Here is a 26,844-nt window from a genome sequence, read left to right as displayed (position 1 = left end):
GAAACTTCAGTGCAGAAAGCCACAGCATCTCTCAGTGAGTGGTTCCATAGATCCAGTCTATGACATAGCCGTAGTACTTACCAAGATACCCATGTCCCATCACCCTCCAGTAGTTCTGTCCCACGCACCCAACTCCTGCTTTTCAGAGGGTTTGGCAGCATGTCGGGACCACAAAATCCAGTGTTCAGGGAAGGCTCCGTGTCTGGATGCTCAGGAACGCTGCGGTGTCCAGCAGGACTGTGAAGATGGGTCCATGGAGGCACGCTGTTCCCGTAGCCACTGCTTGGCTGGTCAGTGGCAGTGCCAAAACAGGGCGTGTATCGTGGACAGCTGGAGGTGTGACGGCATCGATCAGTGTGGTGATGCCTCGGACGAGGAGGACTGTGGTAAGTCTGGCTTCCCCATTTCCCTCTCAAGGGCAGCGTGTAGGAGTACGTAGGCTCCTTTGTGCAGGTGGCATTTAATCACCATGGCAGAGGATGGTATCCTTTATCTAAAAACAGGGTGCTCCCTAGCAAAATCCAAGGTGTAGTTATCCACGGTAACACAAGGGCTGCTTAAATAAAACCCCTGTAATGTATATGCTGAATAAGCATTGCCCAGAATGTTCTCAGAGAATTAGAATAGTCTATGGAAGGACTGAGCACTGGTCTAGGAAGGAAGCCTAACAGCAGATGAGTCCCATTCTCACACAGTGATGAGGAAAATCTTCCACTGAAAAGGGCAAGCCCCATCCCGCAGGTGTGACAAGCACCACATTTGTCTTCCAGAAAACCCCCCAGCCCCAGGATTGTGGTGCCTCTGATTTCTTGGTGAACCAAAACCCTGCTCAGTCTTTTCGGGAGTTAGGGCTGCACATTTTAACACTCTCAGCAAAGGAAGACTCATTTTGGGTCAAGTGGCTGACTCTAGTACCATTTTAATTCCAACTATTTAAAGCTAGATCAGTCAAGTTTAGCACACTTTCAATCAAGTGCCCAGATGTCTTGCTATTTTTGCGATGGAGTCTAAAGCCCTAATTCCCTGGGGGGGGGGGGAAGTAACCAGTTCTAAATGATAAACTTTACTTTCCAACCTTGAATCGCTACCGGCTATGGAAACAACGCCACAGAACATATTGAAAGAATTGTCTCTTATGAAACTCCTCCCCTAAAAGTAGTAATGAAAAAGAATGATCAGCTTCCTCCACAGCCTCCTGCCCAGAAGGCGCTGTGAGCTGTGATGGAGGGAACTGCATCCCAGAGTCTCTGATGTGTGATGGGGAAGCCGACTGTGCAGATGGCACTGATGAACCCATTACATGTGGTAAGAAACTGCCAGCTCAGCATAAGGCGGGGGCTGGGAAAGCGGGATGAAATACATTAATGCTTTAGTTACTCTATTGATCACTTTTCGCTTTGCTGTGACAAAACACCTCACCGCAGCATGAAGCAGGGAGGGATTTATTCTGGCTGGCCGTGGCAGGCCGTGGCAGGCCGTGGCTAAGGCATGCTGTGGTCCCAGGCAGAAGGCGGTTGCTGCTTTTCTCATCTCTGAGGAACGGGAAGCAGAGAAGTCAAGTTGGAAATGGGGCTGGTGCTGTAACTGTAAAAGACCTGTCCCCAGTGACCCACTTTCGCTAGCTAGTTCCCATGGTCCAAAGGTCCCATGCTTCCTAAAATAGCACCATTATCTGGGGAGCACACGTTCAAACACGGGACTCTGTGGTTGCCATTTCGGATTCCAACCCTAACAGTTATCATCAGGGCGAACTCCTCGAGGAAATGCTTGAAATGAAATGCACACATAGGCTGCCTTTGCCTCTTATATTAATTACAATGCATTTTTATTTATTACATTTCAGCTCTGGGCTTTGGTCTTGTGAGTCGGAGCAAAATCCCCTCACTTGCAAAACTTCAAGGATTAGTCTGCGTCTTCAGCTTTAAGGAGATTGGTTAGCAAAAAAACAAAAACAAAAACCTAAACACTATACTGCTTCTGAATTCTGCAAGAGAGCCAGAAGGGCACCATCTAATGTTGGTAGCATCCATGTCACATGTCACAACAAGGGCCACACCCTCAGCTAAGGCTTAACTAGAACAATGCATTCAGACTTCACCAATCTCCTCCATAGAGAACCTTTGCTGAGCCCAGTGCACACAACTGCTTTTGTTCAAGCTTTTGGCATACTGTTTTTATATGACCCAACACAACTTTTCAGATCCAGTACACAAAACCTACAAAATCAATTAAAGCAGTAGAAACCATTTGGCAAATGTCTGGGGGAGAAATGAATCAATTTGTTTAAGAAAAAAAAAAAAAACAAAACAGAATTCTTCAAGGATTTAATTGAGAAAGACTTCAGAAAGCATGTTTCCTGGTGAGGGGGGAGGTTGTTGAAAAGTAACTCTTGTTTCTCTGTATATCTCTGGCTATCCCAGAACTTGCTCTGCAGACCAGGCTGGCCTCAAATTCAGAGATCCGCCTGCCTTTGCCTCCCGAGTGCTGGGATTAAAGGCCTGTGCCATCACCGCCCCGCTGTAACTCTGGGTTGATTTTCACTAGAAGAATCATTGTTGGATCTGGTAGAGAAGAGAGAGTGGGCATCTCACCTCAATTGGTCTATGCCTCCTATCCTTCTTGCCTCTAAAGACCTTTCTAAAGGCTTCTAAAGTCTCTGCCTCAAGGCCTCTAAAGACTTCCCCTAAAGGATTCTGAGGAAACTTACAGGAGCACAAGTGAGAGCTGTTAAAAGCACTAACCGACTAGACCAAGTTCAGGTTTTGTGCCTGAGGTGGATAACTCATTATATTCATAAATACAACATACAGGCCCAAGCCTCCTCACTGCCTATGCACCCCATGGGAAACACATAAGAAAGTCTTGGCCTCTCCATAGAAGGAAAAAAAAAAACCAAACCACCAACAACAAAAACTACACCAGCACTTAAGATTGTCCACATATTAGCTTGGAAAGAGAATCTTCTTTCCACAGCCCCATACTCTGAGAAGAGAGGGCAGGGTCAAAGGTTGTTTCTGTCATCTCTGTGTCATCTGTTCCTCACCTAGGATACAAGGTACAAAACAAAAACAAAAACACATTGTGCCTTGTAAGGCACCAACCTCCACTGAGTTCCGTAGTTTTGACAGCTGCCTTGTATCTACAGGTAAGAACTGCTCCCTGCTGAATGGTGGCTGTGAGGGGCCATGCAATGACACCCACTGGGGTGCCCGTTGTTCCTGCCCACCAGGGTGGCAGTTGCAGCCTGACGGATGGAGCTGCGGAGGTCAGAACCCACGGCTTTTAGAAAAATTCTTATTGTGGTCACATGTACGCAACTTGAATTTTACCATTTTAAGTGTACTGTTGTTGTTGGTGTGAACGTTTATAATGTACAATCATCACCACCGTGGTTTTCTTCTCATCATTCCGAACAGGAATTCTCTGTCTCCGTCACAGTGGCTCCCTGTGCCCCGTAGCCCTTAGCTTCTGGCAACCTCCCCTGACATTCTGTTTCCATGAATTTGTATATTCTATGTACCGCCGCCAGATGAGTGGGGCCACACAGTGTCTGGCCTTTGGTGTGCCTCACGTCTCTACGGTTTGTCTGTGTGTCAGTATTCCCGTCCTTTTATAGGCCGGATGGAATCCTGTCTTATGTTCGTACTGCGTTTTACTTATTGCGCTGTGGATGGTGCACTCAGGTCGTCTCTGCTTCTCTGTGATTGGGAACCACACTTGCGTGGCTGCTGCAGGACTCTCAGTTTGAATCTTTGTTTGCAGTGACCTGGCTTCATTCTAGACGTGGAGTGTTTGGAGCACACGTATTTCTACCAGGAATGCAATCTTAATTTCTCCATGTCCTTGTCAATTCTATTATTGTTCTAGTTTGTGGGAATTGCAAGTCAATTATTGACCAGCGCCAAAGTACTAAATTGAGTGCTCTACTCTATGGAGCTTAAAGAGTTTCTGTCATTGAACAAATATCCTTTTCACCTCACAGCCATTGCCCAGGTTTCAGTAGCCAAGACTAGACAGATTCTAGACTTATAGTATATTGCATTTTTGTCCTTGCTTGCTCCTTTAAACTGGCATCCTCTGAGACACTCAATCCTCATGTCTCACTCCTCTTTTTTGCAATATGGAATTATGAAACCGGAACGGCTAAAATAAAATCTTCATTATAAGCACGACCGGTAAACTACAGCACTTATCTATGACAATTCAGGATGATAGCTCAGGTTGAAATGTAGTGCAAGACTGAAGGATCTGCTCTGTTGAATGTGTTCACCCAAATGACAGCCTGAGCTCTGCTGTGAGCCTCAACTGTGTTTCTGAGGGACCTGCAGCCTACCCACCTTGCAAGGCTATCCAGGAACTTAAATGTTATGTTCTGCAATTGTTTTTATATTAAGACTTCATCAAGAGATGTTATGAGCCTATAATTAAGTTTTAATAAATCTTAGTAATTAAATTTAATTCATTTTATTGTTAAATTAAATGAATACTTTATGTTATTAATTTATTAATTCTTCATTAGAAGTTGGTCATGACCCTCAGAAGGGTCCAGGTAGTGATGTAGTTTATTTTGTGGGCTCTGACTCATGGCAGGGCTTAGCTGGCCAAGAGCTTGACTATAGCCGTACATAGGATTATTTTCCTAAGACAGAAGAGTATTGCTGTATTCTAGGACTGTGTTGTTCAGGAGAAATAACACTTTCCAAGAAATGTCCCCAAAGATCCATTTTTCTTCCTATGCCCTATTTGCGTGTGTTGTTGTTGTTGTTTTTCTTGTTTGAAGCAAGGACTCGTGTAGTGCAGGGTGGAAGTAAACTGAATATGTAGCTGAGGATGAACTTGAACTCCTGATTTTCCTATTTCCACCTCTCCAGTACTAGGTTTAATGGGTTTGTGTCATCAAGCCTACTTTGTGACCCTTGTACCTTAACTCAATTCTGTGTTGTACCTGTGAACATGACCTTTTCTGTCTTCTTAGCTGAGGTGTTCTGTTGCACAAATAGTAAACTCTGGGCTCTAATGCTTGTCAATCTGAAATAGACTCTGGCGTGACTGGCAAATGGTCCACCTCAAGAATGTTGCTAGATTAACCCAGATTGTATTTTACACCAGCCAAACAGCAGGGCCCCCTGTACTGAAACTTCTTCTAAGTCATAGTCACACGACTGAGTAACTTTTATGCACAGAAATACTGAAGCTATAATTGCTGAGTCCTCTCTGACTTATGACTCTCTGTCATCAGATGTAGATGAGTGCTCTCAGCCATATGGTCCTTGTGGCCAGCTCTGTCATAACACACCAGGCTCTTATTCCTGTGGCTGTATCCAAGGTCACCAGCTCTATAATGGCACAGACTGTCGAGTTACAGGTAAGTTCTATAGTCAAAGCAAGCCGGGTTTCTGCTCTAGTCTTAAAGTAACTGTAAAGAAGTGAGAAAATGATTATTTAACCTCTAGACTTAGACACAATGCTTTTCTTTCCAAAGAAGATGCTACTGTGACAGGCATTGCCTAACCAGAGTTCCAGTTGCATTGAGGGTCTTTAAAGTGACATTGTTACTGTGTAGGCTATAGAATTAGGTGCTCCAGAGACTCAATCAATAGCATTTTAATTTGGCCTGTGCTTCTTTGCCTCGGGGTCTCTCAAATGCGTGTGCTATGTGACAATCACAGACTGGAGTTCTGTGTAGATGAGAGCAGCCAAATCTGAAATCAAATAAGGCAATAATGTTCCAAAGATTAGCTTTAAAGGGCTGGAATTGGGGGATGGGGAGAGGAGGAACTAAGATGGCTTACTAGGTCTCCTTGGAATATGCTTTAGGGATAAGTAGATTTGCATATAAGAATAGCATCTTTAGTTAAAGGGCAAGGCATAAAAGTGTCATAGTAATATGTTACTAATTTCCTTCCACTGCAGACGATGATGTTAAAATTCTTATAGCAGCAGATAAAGAGCTTGGTATCCTGGACCGAAGAACAGGCATCTATGAGATGCTGGTCCCTGTAAAGTCCAGGCCCAGGTCTGTTGCTTATGACCTGAACAGAAACATGTACTTCTGGGTGGATAAAATCTTGAATGTGTTTGTCCTTGGGAAGCCAAACTTCATTACCCTCTACCCAGGTATTTTTTTTTTTTGTATTAAAATTTAACTCTTTAAGGCTTCTTATGTAACTGATATGAAAAAATTCCTGAGATTGCCAACCTCAAACAAAAGGAAAGGCTTTGTGGAGCTTTAATTTTTGGAGGGGTCAATTATCAACAATATTGTGGCAGAAGAGAAGTCTGAGGGAGAAAGCTGCTCACTCCATTAGAAAGAAAGAAAGAAAGAAAGAAAGAAAGAAAGAAAGAAAGAAAGAAAGAAAGAAAGAAAGAGAAAGGAAGGAAGGAAGGAAGGAAGGAAGGAAGGAAGGAAGGAAGGAAGGAAGGAAGGAAGGACAAGATTGCCACCCTACATTGTCTTTCAAGGGGATACCCAGGTGACTAGACCCCTCACTTAAAGGCTTTTACTACCCACCAATAATAATGCCACAGGGTATAGACAAAGCCTTTAATCTACTGGCTTTTTGTGACACACCCCACATTTAGCTTATAGGACCACTTAAGCATACTGTAAGAAGTCTCTCTCTCTCTCTCTCTCTCTCTCTCTCTCTCTCTCTATCATTTATCTGTCTATCATCTATCCTTCTATAATCTACCTATCATCTATCTACTCCGTCTAAATCTCTATCTATATTTGTATCTGTATCTAGATGGGCAAGCTTTTATGACTTCCTGTTATGAAGCATGAACATATATAAAATCCCAATGTGAGACATGCATGTGGTAGGCTGTCTCAATAAGAGCATCAATGAACATTGCATGTTATATGAAAGTGTTTTTAAGAAGGCTATAAATCTTGGGGTGTAGCATTAAGCCACAGTGAGCTTTCTCCATCACTAGGTATTTGAACTTGTGTCCTCAGTCTTTGGACTTGCCTCTCTAAGATGAGGGCCTTAGCCAAAGTTTGTCTCACCAGGTAAGGGTGGGGATCAACCAGACAACATAGTGAAAAAGGGCACAGAGTAGTAAGCACAGTGACAGACAGAGCTCATCAAAATTCCCAGAGACCTCTGTGGTGACCAGTGTTTGAGCTGACGCTACACGCTCTCATACTCTTTGGCTGTGCTTCTCCTTAGGTCCTCCTCATTTCCATACATCCCTACATGTTGGAGACTCTATGGAACACCTCTAGCCATTATTCCTTGAGTCCTATCTGCCTCATGGTATAGATCGAAGTCAGTTGTTAGAGAGTCTTGTCAAATATGATTTCCAAGATAAACACAGGCATGAAAGACTGTAGGTGTAACTCTGTCCCTTGTGTCACCAGAACTCCCACCTGTGAGCAGTATTTCTCTGGACTGGTTCACGGGACAGTTGTACTGGGCTAGCAGCTTGGCAAGGGTCATCTGTGCTGGCTTAAGTGACGGCAGAGGCTATGTCAAAATCTTGGAAAAAGATCTTGTGCCTGAGGAGCTAGTGGTGTTTCCTGAAAAGAGGTAAATAGATTTTTCTTGGAAATGTATCTAAAAATCTCTTGGCATTTTCGATACTGAAGAAAAGAGCCTACCAGCCTTTACATTCCATTTGCTCCACAAAATTTGTATTTGTGCACCTTAGATTGAATTTCATGTAGCTAAACCTTTCCATGCCCAATGAATATGGGAGCTGAGCTCTCCACAGCTTTGGTAGCAGCACAGAGACAAAGCCCACATAGAAAGATCTAATAATGTGTGTAAGAGAGTGAAGGCAGTTTTTAAAACCATGTGCTCCGGCTGTTTGCAGGTATCTGTACTGGGTAAACCGAGGTGAGAATGGGGTAAAGACTATTGAAACTGCAGGAATGGATGGCTCCGACAGGAAGATCCTAGCAGTTGTGACCACGGAGGAGCCTTTAGGACTGACACTTGATCATGTGACTGGCAGACTCTACTGGATCAGTGGCTATAAAGAGGTACTATAGATAGGCCCAGAGGAGATGGGAACTCTCTTTTGTTGGGAGCCTGGAGTGGGTCTACAGGTATCTACACTCTTCTCCTATGTCTACCTCCATGAGGTAACTTGCATAGCAAAACAAGAACAGCAAGGTTTAATTGCATAACATCTTCGAGTAGAGCAGACTGTACCAACAGCTTGGGAGACTTGGTCGCTTTTTTTGTTTTTTGTTTTTAAAACATACTGTATAGTCCAATGGTGCTAATTTTTTGCAAGAATAAAGATAATGATTTGTGTTGTACCCACGAAACAAGATGTTTTTAAGATTTCTGGGAGCTCCATGGAAGCATATAGTTACTTAGGCACTTTAGAGTCCCATGCTTAGATTTGCAAGTCCAAATGATGCAGTTTATAATATCCCAATTTGGGAAAGGACAAACTGAAAGATCATTAAGACACAGTGACTAAAAGCAGAAGCTCCCAGACTGATGAGTTACATTTCAAGTCTCCCTAGCTGTGGTTTAGGCTGATGGGGTGCTTCTGTGAGAGGATTAGACTCAGATATGAGAGCTCCCTGCCCCCTCTGAGAATACATAAAGCACCTATCTTCTAAGGCAATTATAGAACAGAGTGTACAGCATTGGTGCCCAGTCTGGACCCAGAGCACATGCTATAGTCACCAAAATCTGAGCAAGGACTGCTCGGTGGCCTCCACCATCTGAGGCGAGTTCCTTCCCATCGACCTGATGTCACAGTGATATTTAGTCAGTCTCCAGAAATCTCTGGTGACTGTAGCGTCAGTAGAGCCTGCTGGTGCTACCTCTGTCTCATGAGACTCTATTCCTTCAGTCCATAGAGACGGTGAAAGTGGACGGCAGTGGGAGGTACGCCTTTCCTGGGATATTGTTTGAAGGTGAAGACCCCGTTAGCCTGGATGTATTTGAGAACGCTTTCTTCTGGGCCAACCAAACTCAACTGATTCGTACCTCACCCCAAAGCCCGAAGGAGAGAGAGGTGTTGCTCCACACCTCCGTGTCAGCTTTCTCAGTCCTCCACAAGTCGCGGCAGCCCACGGGTAAGGGGGCTTCGGAGATAGAAATGGCCCAAGATGCGACCTCAAGGCTGTGGTTGAAACCTGCTGTTTTGAGGCAGGGATGTGTTCTAGTCGCTTCTCCTTCCAACCATTCATAGGACTTCTAAGAACCGTGAACAGATCAAAACCGTCATGGCAAAGCTGTTTCCAAGTCCTGTGCCCTGTTCTTAGTTGAAACATCAGCTGGGTTTTTAGGGTCTGGTGTATTGAAATTATAAGCTCCAGGCTGGAGAGTTGGTTCATCAGTTGAGAGCACTAACTGCTCTTTCAGAGAACCCAGATTCAATCCTCGTCACCCCATCTGTGGCTCACAACTCTCTGTAACTCCAATCCCAGGGGACCCAATGCCCTGTTCTGACTTTCTCAGGAACCAGGCAAGTACTCGGTGTACATACATACATGCAGACAAAACACTCACTTATACACAAGAAGTAATAAAATAAGTGAATCTATAAAAATAAAGAAGAAAAAGCAAACAATATGTCCACAGAGGGTTGGGATCATGAAGTGTAGACTAATAAGTTAAAATGGAACAGAGCTCAGAATCCCACTTTTGGATGGAAACGAAAGTGCACCAGGGAGGAATTAAAAGCATTTGTTAACACAAACTACACATCAGATTCAACTCATGTGCTTCTGCTTCATGTATTTTTTATCTTTAGCTTATTGTTTTTGAGATAGGGTCTCTCTGTGTAGTCCTGGAACTCGATATGTAGACCAGGCTGGCTATGAACTCACAGAGGTCCTCTTACCTCTGCCTCCAGGGCACTGGGATCAAAGTCATGCATCACCGTGCCAGGCTAAGTGTGTCTTAGAAGCTAACTGTGGTGGAGAATACAGAGCCCTTAAAGGGAGTCTCCCGGTAAACCAATGGGATATTCATTTTGCATCAACTCTGAGGGTGAAGGTGCAGTTGTTTGAGGTTTGTTGGCCTGAGCATAGGACAGAGGGACACTTCTCTGACAGCCAGTCAGGAGACCAGCAGGGAACAAAGGTCAGTACACCCACTGGAGCATGACAAGTATTTTTGGATTTCTCTTGAGGCAGACCATCTCACCTCTTCTTTAGTGCTGAGTTTGGAATGGATTTGGACAGGGAACTCAAAGCTATGTCTATGTTTTTGTTTAAACAGATAGAAACTCAGCATGCATTCCAGGTTCCTGCAGCCACCTATGCCTCCTGTCCCCCATCCATCCCAAGGGCTACAAGTGTGTCTGTCCAGAGGGGCTGTTTCTTTCACCTTCTGGCACATGCAGTGGTAAGTTCCTTGGTAAAATGGGTGCAATCCAAGAAGGCTTGCTCCAGGTTGGCCTGGAGACAAGGCAAATTCCATTTCGGCATCAATCCTTTCTGTTCCAACCAGCCCCAATCAAAAACAATTTGATTCCATTTTTGTCTGTTTGTTTTTAGATAGGATCTTACTGTGTGGCTCTGGATGGGAAGGAACTCACTATGTAGATCAGGCTGAACTCAAAATCACTGGATTCTTCCTGCCTCTGCCTCCCGGGTACCGGGATCAAAGGTGTGTGCCACCATGCCTGGTCCCCTTGATTTAGTTTTGTAATAGTGGTAGAATGTACCTAACAAGAACTTAACATTTAGCCATTAAAAATCATATGGTGACATGAGATGCACTCATGTTTTTGTGCAACCATCATCTAGAGCCATCTCCAGAGCCTTTTCATCTTCCCAAATGATGCTCTTTACATTGTAGGCATTGATACTACATTCTTTCCCCTGTTCTTCTTGTCACCCATCATTCTATTTTCTGTCTGTGTGGACTTGGCCTATTTTAGATACCATATTTGATGAAACTGTAGGTTGTTTGGCCCTGTTGTATTTCACTTAGAATAATATCTTTGATGTTATATTTCTGTGTTCTAGCATCTGATAGAATCTCTCTGTCTCTGTTTCTGTCTTTCTCTCTTTCACACACACCATTTTGATTTATTTTTAATTTTTTTTTTCCTTTTGGTTTTTTGAAACTTTTTGACTTTTGTCTTCACATACAATCTGGACTGGCTCTAAGATTATGTGGCCCATGTTGGCCCCCAAACTCACATTTTTGTGCCTCAGCATCCCAAGTACTGTGATCACCAGTGTGGAGTGGGCCACAACTCCTGAGTTCATCCTTGGTTTATTTTTCGGTTTTGTTTATGAAAGCTGTGAGGAGGGATATGTGTCTGCCACTGTGGGCATGTGTCCATCAGAGGACAGCTTTGTGGTGTTGGTCCTGTCATCCAGGGATGGAAGTCAGGCTCTCAGGCTAGCATTCCAGGCACTTTTACCTTCAGAGTCATTTCACTCTTTATTTTTCCTCAAAGCTAAATAATATTCTACTCTACACGTAGAGTTCTTCTCTTACTAGACAACTAGATTTTATTTTTTAAAGCATAAATGGCATATATGATTCAGGCTTATATGAAAGTCTTACAGGTAAATTAATAGAAGAAGTGTCTTCTATGATCCCTGTGGCATATCCTGATTTACTCTTTAAGTGAAGTCTCTGCTTGAACACTGTTTTAGTCCAGTATTGTTAACACAAATCCCCCCATGCTGCTGCTTTTATCTCCAAAATATCAAAGTCTGTGCAATCTATTGAATATCTCTACCCAACCTATCTGGCTTTTAAAACTAAAATGTTTTAAAAATTCTTCTAAGTTTTTCATAGTTTTAAGTTCTTCTTGTAACTATGAAACTTTTAAGAAGAAGAATAAATCATGTAAATTTGTTTGTGCTCCACATTATTTTTAAAAACCACAGTTCACGGGTGCAGCTTTGAATAAAACCATGGTGGAATAAGCTGTTGTTGCCAAGTAATCTGCTCAGATTTAATTTTGGGCATTATGTATAGCGTGCAGTTAAACCCACATACTCAATTGTTCTTTAAATAAGAGAAAGCAATCAAACAAACTTTTCTAGTAGCAAAGACAATAAATCAAGGAGCACAGCATCCCAGTGATTCAGCCTTACCCTTCCATAAAAACCCAGAAATACCCAGTGCCTTGGGAAAGCTGAGTATCACTGGCATTTGGACAACAACCCCTGTCTTTAGAGGCTATGGTACTCATGTGTGTGTGCTGCAGAGCAAGAGATAGATGAGTGGGTGCATGAGCTTAAGATAAGACTCAGAAGGGAAGCTGGGACTCATCTGATACATGGACCAAATAGCAAATCTCTCCCTTCCCTTTGTAGAGTTGAAAGTTGTGTTTTCTTCTGGCAAACGCCTATACTTGTTGAAAGTCAGCTCTATGGGAACTGCTATAGAGAGAACTCTAGTTGAGGAGCATGCTGGGAACCTCTATTTACTGGATATTGATTGGAAAAGGAACATCATCTATTGGTCAAATGTCCAGGGACATCTTGTTTATTCAGCTGGATATTCAGGACAAAAGCAAGAGATCTGGACCCAGCATACAGGTAAGCGGTGGTGGCCATCTTGTTTTCTTCCTTTATTTTCTGGTTCTGAAAGGTATAGGGCCAAAAAAGCGTATCCCTTCCGAATCTAAATGCATCTTCATGCCAAAGTCTAGGTGTGACTAATTGGATGTGATCTCTCTTATTGACCCAATGTTCTTAGGCATGACCACTGCCATGAGGCTAACTAGAGGTATAAGGCTTTAAAATTTTTGCTTTTCTGGCTTTAAGTCAGGAAAGAATAGAAAAAAAAATAGGGTGGGTGCTTTTCAATTCTTCACTTTTGCATTGCAGATTTTTCATACCCTAATTTAAAAGTCATTTGCAATGCAGATTTCAGAGAGAAAAAGCAAGATATTTTCTTAATATGGCAATATATACTTTCCCTTCCCACACTCGTAAATGCTGCACCTCACCCCCAAGTTCCCCTTATTCTGCCTAAATGCAGCAAACATCAAGACAGAGACTTGAGTTCCACAGTAATTAGATTTTTAAACATGTACCCGAGCGCTCTGCTGAATGCTAAGGCTATGCCTTGATATGAGAAGTGCCTTTGACATTTCTCTCAGGGATGGACAGGGTACCCCGAGGGCTGCAGGTAGGTACGATGATCAGTGTACAGCAACTTCTAATGGCCCAGTCAGAAAACACTCAGGATAAACTAACCATGACAGCATCTAATAGCTACCTGGGGGATGGCTGACTGCAAACGTCTTCCCACTTAATGAAAATGCCACCTTCTCCCCCACTGGATAGTCACACTAATTGGCTTCTGTGTTACAGTTATCATGTCAAGGACCGCCAGTTTCATCTGAGATGGCTCTATTGTGGAGCAGTGATAGCTTTCCATATCTATAAGGAATGCCTGAGGTGATCAACATGTAAAGAGAAAACCCCTGAAACTGAACAGATAATGCATAAATAAGTGAAGGGAAAAGTTAGTTTTGGCTCTTAGTCCATTCAGATTGACTTGCTGCTTTTAGACCTCTGGTGGTGACACTGGATGGCAATGGTGGGAAGTGAATTGTGGACCCTAACTATTCACCTCATGGTCAAAGAGCAACACAAACAAAACAAAGGAGAAAAAGAAAGGAAGGAACAAAGGAAGGGAAGAAGAAAGAGAGAAAAAAGAGAGAGAGAAAGAAAGAGGAAAGGGCTGGTTACCCACAGACCCTTTGAAGGCGCATATTCCCAATTACCTAATTATCGCCCACTGGTCCTCATTCATTAAAAGTTCCACAGCTCCCCAATAGCACCACAGGCTGGGCATCAAGGTACTAACACATGAACTTTAGGAGGTTATTCAGGATCCAAACAATCTGTAGCAGAGGTTAGACATGACAAAGGCAATGGTGTCATTCCTGCTACCTAGACCTCTGGCCTCTTTCTTACAACCCATTAACACATTTAAGGATGCTGATGTCACTGGTTTCTCTTGGGTGCCATATTCTTATGCTAAAGTTGAAAACTATGGCCCAAAAAAATCCAGTTAAAATTTTGAGTTGAAAAATGAGAGGGTGTCATAGTACATCTCTTTAAGAATGAATGTGACATGGTCCAAAGAACATTCTAGGAACCTGGCAAGCAGGCTCTCAACCTTGAATCTGGAAAGGGCCAAAATTAACCCACAATTCAATATAAGAATGAATGTTCTTTGAAAATTGCAGAGCCTGACAAAGGAGAACGAGCACTGAGCTTTGGCAAGAATAACTTCATGGATATGGGGAGAATTCTGAAGTATTATCTTGTGGAAGTTCCTCCCACGAGAGGCTGTGATGTAGTAAAGAAATGTTCCCACCCTCAAGGAAGAAGAATAAGTAGCCCATTAAGCCCTGTGTGTACTGGCTTTCCCACGATGCATCCTCCCCCTCCCATCCTGTGTAATTATTTATGTGTTTGTCTACGCCCTTGGTAGTTAACCTTGAGCTCTCACTATCATGCACAGTGGATGTGCTACAAAATGGCTCTCTGCATATTACACTTTGGATGGGAAAAGAACCCCACCCTTGGCCCAGTCATATGTTGAATGAGGACTTGGCTTTCGGGTAGCATTGTTGAGATTTAATCGTTAAGATGCTAATTTCATTGAAAACCAGTGAGACATTCAGAAATGAATGGGCTGTGAGAAGGCAGAGCCTGGCTGGGGGAAGCAGGCTGAGGATATGCCTGTCTTCACCCTCCAACTTCCTGCCCATTGTGAGGTAAACCGCTTTGTTCCATTATAATCACTCCATAAGGTTATCCTGCCTTACCACATAGAGGCCTAGAAACCTTGGAGGCAAAGCCGTGGGCCAGAATAAATCCTTCTTTCTCTACTTTTTATCCCACCTCAGATATCAGGTTGCAAAGATTAGAAAACAAAACAAAAAAACATGACTAACATAATAGGAGAAAGAAATGCGTGTATATATTCTTCGACATATGTTATAATAAAACCTACTACTACAAGAAGGATGAATAATACTGAATCTATGACTATTTTTTAAAAGCTAAGATCGACTCCCTCAGGTTGAGTTGTAGAGTAAGTGTAACTTCGACTTGAAGACTGTTTCATGCTCTGAAATACCATATAAGCTAGTGGAAAAAGTGATGAAGACACCAATGGCACTAGTTCATCAGCACTATAAAAGAGGCCCTTGATGACCTCAATAATGCATTAGAAGGACTAGAAGATGATTCCTGAATTAGTTGGCTGTTTAGAATTTAATTAATTTCACATGTACATGCAAGTGATACTATTACCTTTCTGCTTTCTTTGCATTTATTTTATTTTGTGACAAACATGACATGCATGTTTGTCCACGCTCATGTGCAGATGTGACACTTGTGTAAGTCGTTCAGAGGATAACTTTCAGGGGTCAGTTCTCTCTCTCCACCAGGTGGGTTTGAGGACACAGACTCAGGTTATCAGACCTGGTGGCAAGCATCTCTACCCACTAAGCCTTCTCTCTTTTCTTAAGCAAAGTCTAAAGGTTCACAAAACTTTGTACGAAAGGTCAAATAGTCACCACCGTGATCGGTGAATTCTTGTCATTGTATCATGAAAACAGCCTTATACAGTGTATGGATTAATGGCTATATTCCAGGAGAAGTTATCTGTAGAAAAAGGCAGTGGACCAAAGTTGGTCCAAGGGCAATTATTTATCTACTCTAGTGAACAAAACACAACAAACAAGCAACCCCAAAACATGAGCTGTGCTGACAATTTTCATGGTGTGGGTACTCCCACAGTGCCAGCTTCCAAGCCACCACGTGACATGGTTAAAATGGATCTGAGGAATGTGTGTGGAAGCAAACATTACACAGTATGCCCACCGTTCAGGAGGGACTGACTATAAAAATGAGAGCATGGTACAATTTGGGCAGTGCCAATTTGAAACTCTAAAGTCCAGAATGCCACCAAATCTCAATGTTCTTGAACACCTAGACGATGCAATAGGTGGGAAATTCCATACCTGTCCTCATCTGGTCAGGTTCAGGCAGTGTTTTATAAAGCTACTTTGAGGCCATATGTAGAAGGTCTACAGGAAACAAAAACATATACCATGTTTAGGCTGGCAGCCTTTTCCCAAGGTAATTTGCAAAAACACAGAAAGAATTCCAAATCCAGAACTACATGCAGGTCCACAATAAGGAATTCTATGTCAGTAATAGTAAATTGTAATAAATAGTGAAGAATATATTGGTTGAATATTACTTTTAGTAAATCAATATAATTAATGTAATTACTTAAACCGCCATCTTGCAGGCTTCCTAACAGTTGGCTCTCATGAGCTTGTGTATCTTACCACAAAACAGCAGATACTATTCTAAGATTTTTGCCTGTTTTGTCTAATCTCGCAACAACCTCATGAGAGAAGCATTCTTATGCATTTGATGACACTAAGGCATAGAAATTGCTATTGCTCTGAATCTTATTGATAGACTACATCCAACACTAGCTGAATCCTAGCTTAGTTCCAGCTGTAGATGAGCTATACTGAGCATGAGTAGGAAATGAATGTTTGAAGTTAGTGCATAACCCAATTTTTGCACCTGAAAAAGAATACCTATCTTAGTCAGGGTTTCTATAGCTTGAAGAGACACCATGACCACAGCCAACTCTTGTAATTGTTTAATTGGGCCTGGCTTAGAGTGCACAGATTTAATCCACTGGCATCATGGTAGGAAGCAGGGTGGCACACAGGTGGACATGGTGCTAGAGAGGTGGCTGAGAGTTCTACATCCTGACCTACAGGCAACAGGAAGAGAGAGTAACACTAGGCCTGGCTTGAAGCTCTGAAACCTCAAAGCCCACCCCCAGTGACACACTTCGTCCAACAAGAGCACACTTACTTCAACAAAGCCTCCCCTCCTAATAGTTTCCCCTTCCTATGAGTCTATGGGAGCCATTTTCATTCAAACCATGACAATACCCATGATTTTTATGTACTTGGTCCTTATTATACATACCTGTGCCTTCTCACTGTCTTTGTTCTCTTGGTGATCTTCCATCCTATCTGAAGTAATGTTCCTTGTTCTAGTCTGTTTCCCTAAATCAATTTCAGCTCTAGCCCTTTGATGTATAATTGATTGATTTGCATATTGATCTGTGAGAAGATGAAATGTGACTCTCAATTTACGGCCTGTGTCTAAATGCAGGCCACTTGGACATCTCCTTCAAGATGTAGTGGCTCTTTCCAGGTGGCTGTGACGAACAACAGAGCTCCAGTGAGAAACAGCTGTATCCAGAGTAGACAGCATGGGGCTTATGATGCAAAGTAGTGTCTGCTCAAGGGGCGTTCTCCCTTCTCTCCTTGACACACTTGAGCCAGTGCAGGAATATACCTAAAAGCCTTTTCTAATGTGGCCTCTGTTCCTCCTGCAGTTTGCTCAGCAAATGTGGACATAGCCACTGGGAACCTGTTCTGGCTACCCTGTGACCGAGGCACTATTCAGAAGACCAGAATGCCTGGTGCTGAGTCGCACACTCTCTACAGCACTCGAAACATCATACTGCAGTTGCTTCTTGATTGGCCCAGAAGAATGCTGTACTGGGTGGAGAGTGGGAAGCCCCTGCAAAGCATGACCCTGGATGGCAAAAACAGACAGGAAGTTTGGAGAGGCACCTGGGCAGCAGACACTCGGATGGCCTTGGATCTAGGGTCCGTTAGTATCCTCTGGACCACCAAAGGGTTGGGTAAGTACTGTACAGCCGTGCAGTGGGTAGAGACTGAGGACATATGCAAAGCTTCTGTTTAGCATCAGGCTTCTAGTTGTTTCTTTTAAATTTACATTTATTTTGTGGTTTTAGGCCATGGTGAAAATTTTTGTTTAAAATTTTTAACTGACACATAATAGTTGCACATAGATAAGGGGTAACTTATAATGTCTTGACACCTGTATATGATGTATATCAATCAAATCATAGTAATTAGTACATTTATCACCTCAAGCATGAGCTCTTACTTTGTGCAGAGAATGTTCTAAACCTTTTTTTTCTAGCTGTCCTACTTATTTTGAGTACTGCTTAGACAAAGCCTTTGGCTTGAAATTTGACAGTTAAGGCGAAGCACTTACTTCAAGCCTATATCTCATCTCATAGTCTGGTTTCAGAATTTAAAAACAAAAAGTTAGAACACTTCAGAAATAATAGACTTGAGAGCTTCAAAATATATACATAGTTGTTTTTTTCAAAAAATTTGTTCCTGTTTTTTTTTTTTTTTTTCCTTCCACATCTAGAAGTAACAGGAGCAAACTTCCTTTGCAAAGGAGTTACCAGGGCTGTGGTTAGACCTTAGTAACGGTGTAAGCTATAATTGTGCAGTGATTTTTTATCTTTTTACCTAAAAGCTGCTTTAGGGCCTGATGGCAACATACTGATAGCCTTCTTTTAAGTACATGCTGCTTTTCTATTATGACCAAAAGCAATTTGGAGAGGAAAAGGTTTACCCAGCCCTCCAAATTATGATCTGCAATGAAGGAAGGGAAGTCAGGGCAGGAACTCACATTCCTGGAGGCAGGACCTACATCAGAAACCATGAAGGAGTGCTACTTACTGGCTAGCTCCTCCTGGCTATTCCCTTCCTTCCTTCCTTCCTTCCTTCCTTCCTTCCTTCCTTCCTTCCTTCCTTCCTTCCTTCCTCTCTCTCTCTCTATTTCTTTCTTTCTTTCTCTTTCTTTCCTTCCTTCCTTCCTTCCTTCCTTCCTTCCTTCCTTCCTTCCTTCTTTCTTTCTTTCTTTCTTTCTTTCTTTCCTTCTTTCTTTCCTTTTGAGACAGAGTTTCTCTGTAGCCTTTGCTGTCCTGGACTGGCTTTGCAGACCAGGCTGGTCTTGAACTCATAGCTATTCACCTGCCTCTGCCTCCCGAGTCCTGGGATTACAGGCATGAGCCACCATGCCCAGCTTCCTCCTGGCTTTCTAAGTTTGTTTTCTTATATAACACAGGACCATCTGCCTAAGGATGGTACCACCCACAGTGGGCTCAGACCTCCCACATCAGTCATTATCAAGAAAATACCTCCACAGACTTGCCTATGGCCCAACCTAATGGAGGCAGTTTTCATTTAAAGTTCCTTCTTCCCAGATGACCCTTACTTGTTTCAGGTTGACAAAAAACTAGCCAACACAACACGCATTTCGACAGTGAAGCCTTGATGGTGTCCCTGCCTGTCAGACCTAAGATTCCTCCACTGTCCCACAGCTTAAGACATTCATTAGTTATTTTTAACCTATAAAACTAAAACCTGTGAAACTTACAAGGAGGGGAATGCCCTTTGCAGTTTGGGGTTTTTGGACCTCCCTCACATAGCACCTAACCCCCCCCCCCTTGCTCTAGGTCTCAGATTAATCTTGGTTCTTCCCTAGGGTTGCACAGTTTTAGCCTATTGAAGAACCGAACATGCTCATTGAACACATCCTGGAGCGATGTGGTTATGGTGGCCCATGAGCCCTACCTGGTAACCGCAGACAAGGCAGCTCTTGTGCTGTGGAACAGGAAGACTCTGGAGCCCTTCTCCACACTGAAGGAGCCACACATAAAGAAAATGATCATCTTGGCGGACAACCAGAAAGTTCCAGGCGAGTCTTTTCTTTGTGGGGCCCTCCCCCATGCTTTTTAGGAGAAAATCCCAGGTGTCTTGTTTATATTGAAACATCACCTCCTCAGTCCAGTCACCCCTATCCCTAGCTTGTTCGTATGCCAGGAGTTTAAGAACTGAACACATATTTCAAAATCACTAAGAGATTTAGCCAGTTAACTATATGTCTTAGAGTTCCCAGAGGTGTCTACCCGCTGTAGTGCTTTAGGGAAAGCCTCTTTCATGTTAGTGTATTCAAGGCTCTCAGCCTCGGTACGAACACAGTCAGCTCTAAACTACTCCCCAACGGATTTGCCAAAGCCACATTCTTTCATGAGACACAAGGCAGTGACACTGTACTGGGGACCCTCTGTGACAAACTCCCAAGACTGTGGATGCAGGCTGAACATCCTTCACCCAAAATATTTAGAATCCAGAGTATTTCCAGTTTTGGACCTCTCTTTTAGGCTATGGAGTCTTTCAGATGCGTAATGAAATAGCTTATGGATGAAACCCAAGTGTCACACTAAATTCACTTTTAATTCGTACAGACATGCACACAAGCCTAAGATCACTTCCTATAATTGTCCCAGTGTCCCCTGCCTTTTGAGTGGGACATGCGACATGAAGTCAGGTGCAGAGCTTTTCTTTGTGACATCACGTTGGATTCAGAAAGTTTTACGTTTTGGATTTCACATTTTTGGACTGGAAAGAGTGTTCACCACCTTCCAGGAAAAGCAGAATTCTTCTCTTTGCTGACTGGTGTCAAGGTGAAGCCGGCTTACATATCGTCTCACGTAATCCTCAGGCAGAGTCAAACACATCCAGTCCTATGTCATGTCATGAAGCAGGAAAGGAATTCCTACCCCAGGTCTCAGAGCCTTCCTTCACAGAAACAGGCAGGGATCGAGGGAATGGACCCATTTTTTCTCTGTAGCCAGTCCCATAACCTCCCATCATCCTTGTCTCTGTGACCCACGTAACTGACTCCTGGGTTGCTTTATCTTGAGCTCAGGAGTGAGAAGGCACCAGGTCTGAAGTTATATTCCTGAGGTGGTAATGTGCCAACGAAATTAGTCTCCCTGCTTTTGATCCTACTCCGATTTCTAATACACCCATCTGCTTGCTGTAGTAGTTGCTGACTGATACTAACTAGTAACTCGTGGCGGAGTAATTTGTGCACCTTAACGATTGAGCACCTGAATGAGCTCATGCTGGCTCTCATCCTATCCCAGGGAACCAGAAGAGCTGTAGTGCATTATGTGAGGTGAGGGACATGTTCTGAGAAGCACGTTACTAGGCGGTATCATAGCTGCGTCACTGTCATAGATTACACTCATACAAACCCAGATGTGGAGGACGCCAAACGTACACCCCCTCCAAGTAAGAGCTACAACAAGTAACAACTGTGGGACCAGAGGTTTCCGTCTCCGTTATGCTTTTGTGTTGCACCCTGTCAGTCAGTGACTGACAGAACATGATGGGATACACAGTTACACTCTGCTTTTCCTCTGTCTGATAGCTCGGGAAGGAGAAAGGTACTTGCCCAAATCCAAAGCCCGCAGATAAGGGTCTATGCAGCTCACTTATCTAAACGCACTTACATCGGGTGCTTTCACTGGTCCCTGTAAGGTAGAGCCATAAGGCTACTTTGCCTTGGAGTGGCTTTCTAAGGTGAGGGGACAGTGGGAGCATGCCCCATTGCTGGACCCTCCTGGACTGATTTGGTGAAGCGACATGGTTTGCTCTAGATCCTGGGCTGAAGGAGGCAGTGCCCACTGCCCCTCCTCCTCCTCCTGTTCTCTGTGCCCGGTCCTCTGTTCCCTGCCAGGATGGGAAGGGATGCATTCCCAGGGAGTCCCTCTGTGACGGTGAGCACGACTGTCAGGATGGCTCAGACGAAGAGAACTGCTCCCGGGTCTGCCATCAACCAGGTTGGTCACCCTGTCCTCGGTCCTTTGTGCCAGGGTCATCTTCAGGCACATGATAGGAATTGCCACTATATCCCTAATCATGACCTCCCAACTTCCCTTGGACAAGTTTGCATGCCATTGTCTATTGGAATACCGATTTCCTATGGGCCAACTTCATCCATTTGTCTGTGTTTGTTGCCTGGTGCTTCCTTAAATTTGCTAATTTGCCAGTTAATAGGCTGGTCCACTTAAATGATCCACTTCTAAGAGTTGGTCATCATTTAACAAGTTGTCAAAGCAATTATTCAAATGGTTTTGCTCAGGTCAGTGGCATAATTGACTGGAGCACATTGCTAAGCTTGCTTATGCATCAGCTAGACATCAGTACTCAGATCAAATGGGGTGCAAATGTTTAATCTTTAGACTCCGGGACAAATTGAGTTCGTTTAATTTTAAATCTTCCTTCTGACCAATGTGAGCCTTAGGCTTTTTCCATGCTAGGGGTCTTCCAGTGTCTGGATGGAAGCGGATGCATTCAAGAGAAATATCACTGTGATGGGGCTCGGCAGTGCTCCGACGGGTCTGATGAGCTGGGCTGCTGGAGGCCTGCTGAAGAATGTCAGCTGCACTGTGACAACGGGACTCGCTGCATCCCTAAGAGTTGGCGATGCGATGGGAAGCCAGACTGTTCGGACAGAAGAGATGAGCAAGGGTGTGGTAAGTTCTGTGAGCTTCCCAAGTTGGTGTGTGTGTGTGTGTGTGTGTGTGTGTGTGTATGTGCGTGCATGTGTGTGAAAACAGGGGTGCTGAGTCTCACTGTATATGTATAGTCCTGGCTGACCTGGAATTCACAGAGGTCTGCCTGCCTCTGCTTCTGGGATGTACCACCATGCCGGCTACTCCAGGATGTCTGGCTTCCAGGAGCACTTCCAACCGTTTTACAGCTGATTCATTTTCTTTTCGAAAGTTATGTTCTATAAGTTACTGTGAATGATAAGCTAAACATTACCATTGAGCAAGTACTGGACCATTGCTTCGGAGAACAAAAAAGTCTAAGGCTGGATCACTTCAAACCCTGTTCACAGCCACCTCTATCCTTCAACCAATGTACCACTGCATTGTTTTTGTAGCATTATTTAAAGATGCCTCTATACTGTTGACTTATTACCAATCACATCTAATATGATCATTTGCTACCTAAGCTACCACAGCCTTTTTGGGTGTGGGTTTGTTTGGGTGGGTTTGTTTCTGTTTCTGAGACAAATTTTCACTATGTAGCCCTGGCTGGTCTAGAACTTGAAACACCAGGTGCCCTTGCACTCACATAGATCCTCATGCCTTGGCCACAAAGGGCCCAGATGAAAGGGTGTGGATCAAAGGTGTATGCCACCATGCCTGCCACAGTGTCTTCTTGTTCTGAGAACAAATGATAGCACTTTCATCTCTCTGAGGTTACTGGAACAGTAAAGTCACTGGAGTATGAAAATGTAAAAAGTATAGTTGTAAGTAGACTGCACTAAGGATGCTAGACTACAGAGTGAGAGTTGACACAAAAGGCATAATGTCACCTGTTCAAACCAGCTGGGAGCACGTGCGTGCACACACACACACACACACACACATGCACGCACACACACACTGGGTGTTGTACTTATAATAGACGTTTGATAGTAAAGGGTTCGAGCTAGAAGCTTCTTGAGTGCTCTGCCATACACTCCTCTTTCCATCTCAGGAATAGTCCCATTAGGGGAAAACTGGTCCAGGTTCCAAAATTATTTTTTTGTTAAGTTAAAGATCTACTTCCCTGAAAATTTTGCATTTGGTGCCAGGTCTTCTAACCTGCCGGGCCATCTCACTTGCTACTTTTCTTTCATTGTTATGGGCTGCAGAGTTGTTATTATATATATTTTTTTCTTAACGGTTAAAAGAGCCCCATCACTTTGTGAGATTAGGGTAGAGGAGAAGAAACTTGAAGAATTAAAGTGGGAAGAGCATGTTTGGTTGTGTGTTGGACCACTTAGCTGGGGCTGTGATTGTGCCTGGGACCATGAAACCATCAGGAGGAATGAGATACAGAGGAAGCGGAGCTCTTCGATGGGACATACCTTTGATACGTATTTATGTTCTTTTCTGGGACTAAATCAAACAATTTCTGTTTGTAGGCACTGAGTCCAACAAGACAAAATTATAGAACATTTTGGGTGTTGTGAGAGAATTCCTCATATTGCTGATGAATAAAGCTTCAGAGGAGGGCCCTCTCTCTGCCTACTCAGATATGTGTATAGATCCTCCCATCCCAGTCCCTCAGCCCTTATTTTCCAGGCTAAGAGAGGACTGGGGTAGTAGTAGGCCTTTCCTAGTGTAATTTTTAACTTGAGTTTTTCTCCTGCCTGATGGAACTGGCTTCCAGGGTGACAGCAGAATTCAGGAAAGTCCTTAAAGTCTTTTTCTTATCGCCGATTGCGTCAGAGTTGCCTGAGCTCTTACCCGAAGCATCTCCTTTCCCAGCTCATGAAAAATGCAGCTCCTCTGAATTTCAGTGTGAGAATGGTCAATGTGTATCTTCTTCTCTGCATTGTGATGGGAACCGAGACTGCCTGGACCACTCGGATGAGGAAGGCTGCCCTGTTGCCTGGTCCATACGGTGCCCAGAAGGGGAGATGAAGTGCCCGAAGAGTGGAGAATGTGTGTTGGCAGAGTGGATATGTGACCATGATATAGACTGCAAAGATGGAACAGACGAGAAGGTAGCATATTCCTCCTTCAGAAACATGCAGAGGTACCATTGCCCCAGGTAGCCAAGGGGGGTCAGTTCTTGAATATCTTCCCAGGATGTCAGAATCTGTGGATACTCAAGTCTTTCCTAGGGCATGGCATAGTATTTGCTTATAATGGACCCACATTACCTCATGCATTAAATCCTCTTAGGTTCCTCATAACAACCAATGCAGTGTTTATGCTGAGTAAATCATTGCCACACAGTTTTGTTTAGGAAGCAGTGAGAGAAAGAAATCTGTACCTGTGTGGTAGAGAGGCAATTTTCAAAAGACATTTTTGATTCTCCATGCAGAATCTAGCGATGAACCAGATTGCTGAGTGTTGCTCTTGGTCACTGCTCTCCGTGGGGAAATTCAGGAAAGCGCGGAGGCAGAGGAGTCACCCAGAGCCGCATCAGCGTGGTGCCAGGAGACTGTAGAAAGCCAACCTTTTAAGAGGCATTTGTGGCGTAGGAGGGCCCCAAGGATTAGAACATGATCACCATGGTTTGAGCAGTCACCCTAAAGCTGAGCTCTGAGCCTGGACAGACTCATTCGTAGCTCCCTTTTTAATTATCACCAAAAGAGGCTTACTGAAGCTCAAGACTGTCCACGATGCTTCCCAGATGCCAAGAGCTTGTACATGACCTTAGCTCTCAGCAGCTGGGACTGTGTTGAAAGGCTCTGGGGAGGAACAGGTGTGCAGATGTCCCCTCCCCTCTAAATACTCAAGTCAGATTAGATGTGAAAGATGCTTCCAATTTTAATTCACTCGAGCATGTTTCCATTGTGGCAGAAACAGTTCTAGGTTCATTTCTAGATTAGATTCCTTTGCGTCTGTTATTTAGATGAAATGAAGATTTCCCAATTGGTCATTCCCTCGTACTTTATCTATTTATTTTTCTGGTTATTCACAGAACAGTTTATTTGCCTACCTCACCTGGCAGGCCACTCCTTGTGAGCTGGGGTACCCATAATTGTACTCTGCTTAGACTCAGCTTGTGTCCACAGGAGGGGACACTGATCAGGGCAGCCCTAAAGGCAAGAACCTGACCCATTGCTTCAGAGAACAAAAAAAGTCTAAGGCTGGATCACTTCAAACCCTTGTTCACAGCCACCTCTATCCTTCAACCAATGTACCACTACATTGTTTTTGTAGCATTATTTAAAGATGCCTCTATACTGTTGACTTATTACCAATCACATCTAATATGATCATTTGCTACATAACCTACCACAGCCTTTTTGGGGTGGGTTTGTTTCTGTTTCTGAGACAGATTTTCACTATGTAGCCCTGAGGCTCTTGTCCTCCTCAGTCATGGTTTGTGTGTGAGTAACAAGGCCAGTGCCAGCGGTCTTGCTGCCATCCCTCAAGGTGAAATGCTGGCCTTTCTCTAAGATCATCATCTGCAGGAAGACGAGGCTAAGCCTCACTCAGGTCCTCTTCAGGCATGGCAGGCTCCTTTCCTGGAGGCAAGATGACACCAAAAGCCATGTCCCAAGTCAGAGAGAAGATGTCAGGCAGGAAAGGAGACACAAGGAGCTTATGGCAGCAGCCTTTTTCCTTGATGAGGACATACACCAGAGAGCCTCAACCTTCTGGTGGGGCTGAGTTGACTGTAACCATGCCTTAGATCCTCATGATTCAAGTCTCAGACCAGAGCCCCCAGATGTCCCCTGCTTCAGGCTCTTGTAGAACCTCTCAATGCTTGTCACCATAGTATGGATGTTCTCCTTATATCCCTGCAACTCACATTCATCTCCCTTCTTCAACATGTCACATCCTGGTGTACCTGTTAACCACTGCGCCATGGCTAGGATAGCGCAACCTCAGTCTGTGGACAGCAGCAAAGGCCTCTCTGGGTGTGGGGTGTCCACGTCATCCAGCAGCCTCTGCACTGACTTCATACCTAGTTCAGTGTCCTGATGCTCTGGAGCGGAAAGGGCAATGCCCATGATGACCGGAATCTCCTCTCCTTGATAGCCCAATTCAGCAAGCAGCTTCCGTATCTTCAACTCTACTAGTTTAACCATCTCCCCATCCTGGACAGTGTCTGCCTTGTTCACACACACCACAATATGCTCTACCCCAATCTGTTTAGCCAGTAATATGTGCTCTCCAGTCTGGGACATGAGGCTGCCATTAGCTGCCACCATCAGGATGTAGCCAGCCAGAGGGGGCAAGCTCTGTGATCTTATCCTTCATGTAACTGCATGACCAGGGCTGTCAGTCTCGGGCACAGTGGTTGGCAGAAGTGCATCAGCACAGAAGCTGTGTTGATGGTAACACCCCGAGCTTGCTTCTTTGGGTCATTGTCTATCTCCCTCTGCTTCTTGAACTAGGCCACCTCTCTCTGCTGTAATCTTCAGGCTGTCAAGGTAGTCTCACAGTGGGTCACATGGTGAGAAGTACTTTCATGCACATGGAGCTTGCCAACGCATGTGGGTTTGTTTGACCTCCACTCTCACGAACTAGGACAAGAAAGGTGATGCTGGGAGCTTCAGCACCACAGCTCACCTTACGGCAAGAGGGTCAAGCTGGTGCTGAAGCCAGGCATCATTTGCAATCAGGTGGCAGTTGTGATTGTGTTAGCACTCAGGGACCCAGACCGAGTCCCAGGCATGGGGAGCCTGCATGC

The 26,844-nt window shown here is 44.1% G+C and overlaps 1 protein-coding gene across 1 annotated transcript in view; it reads left to right on the top strand.

The window, feature by feature from the left end:
• Positions 1–26,844, top strand: part of LOC129666386 (prolow-density lipoprotein receptor-related protein 1-like) — a 49,177-nt gene that overhangs the window by 5,902 nt on the left and 16,431 nt on the right. Inside the window, exons 4-18 of the mRNA XM_055593471.1 lie at positions 147–386; positions 1,192–1,305; positions 3,146–3,265; positions 5,240–5,365; positions 5,914–6,117; positions 7,364–7,532; positions 7,819–7,987; positions 8,818–9,043; positions 10,194–10,319; positions 12,257–12,481; positions 17,346–17,657; positions 19,325–19,537; positions 21,288–21,470; positions 21,951–22,166; positions 23,958–24,196. Coding sequence (XP_055449446.1) covers positions 147–386; positions 1,192–1,305; positions 3,146–3,265; positions 5,240–5,365; positions 5,914–6,117; positions 7,364–7,532; positions 7,819–7,987; positions 8,818–9,043; positions 10,194–10,319; positions 12,257–12,481; positions 17,346–17,657; positions 19,325–19,537; positions 21,288–21,470; positions 21,951–22,166; positions 23,958–24,196 — 2,882 coding nt within the window. The remainder of the gene's footprint in view (positions 1–146; positions 387–1,191; positions 1,306–3,145; positions 3,266–5,239; positions 5,366–5,913; positions 6,118–7,363; positions 7,533–7,818; positions 7,988–8,817; positions 9,044–10,193; positions 10,320–12,256; positions 12,482–17,345; positions 17,658–19,324; positions 19,538–21,287; positions 21,471–21,950; positions 22,167–23,957; positions 24,197–26,844) is intronic.

This window comes from Psammomys obesus, unplaced genomic scaffold (assembly GCF_907164565.1).
Source record: "Psammomys obesus unplaced genomic scaffold, mPsaObe1.curated_primary_1811, whole genome shotgun sequence".
In the NCBI taxonomy this organism is placed as follows: domain Eukaryota; kingdom Metazoa; phylum Chordata; class Mammalia; order Rodentia; family Muridae; genus Psammomys; species Psammomys obesus.
Note: the sequence above shows the minus strand (reverse complement) of the source record. Positions and strands in the feature narration are given on the sequence as shown.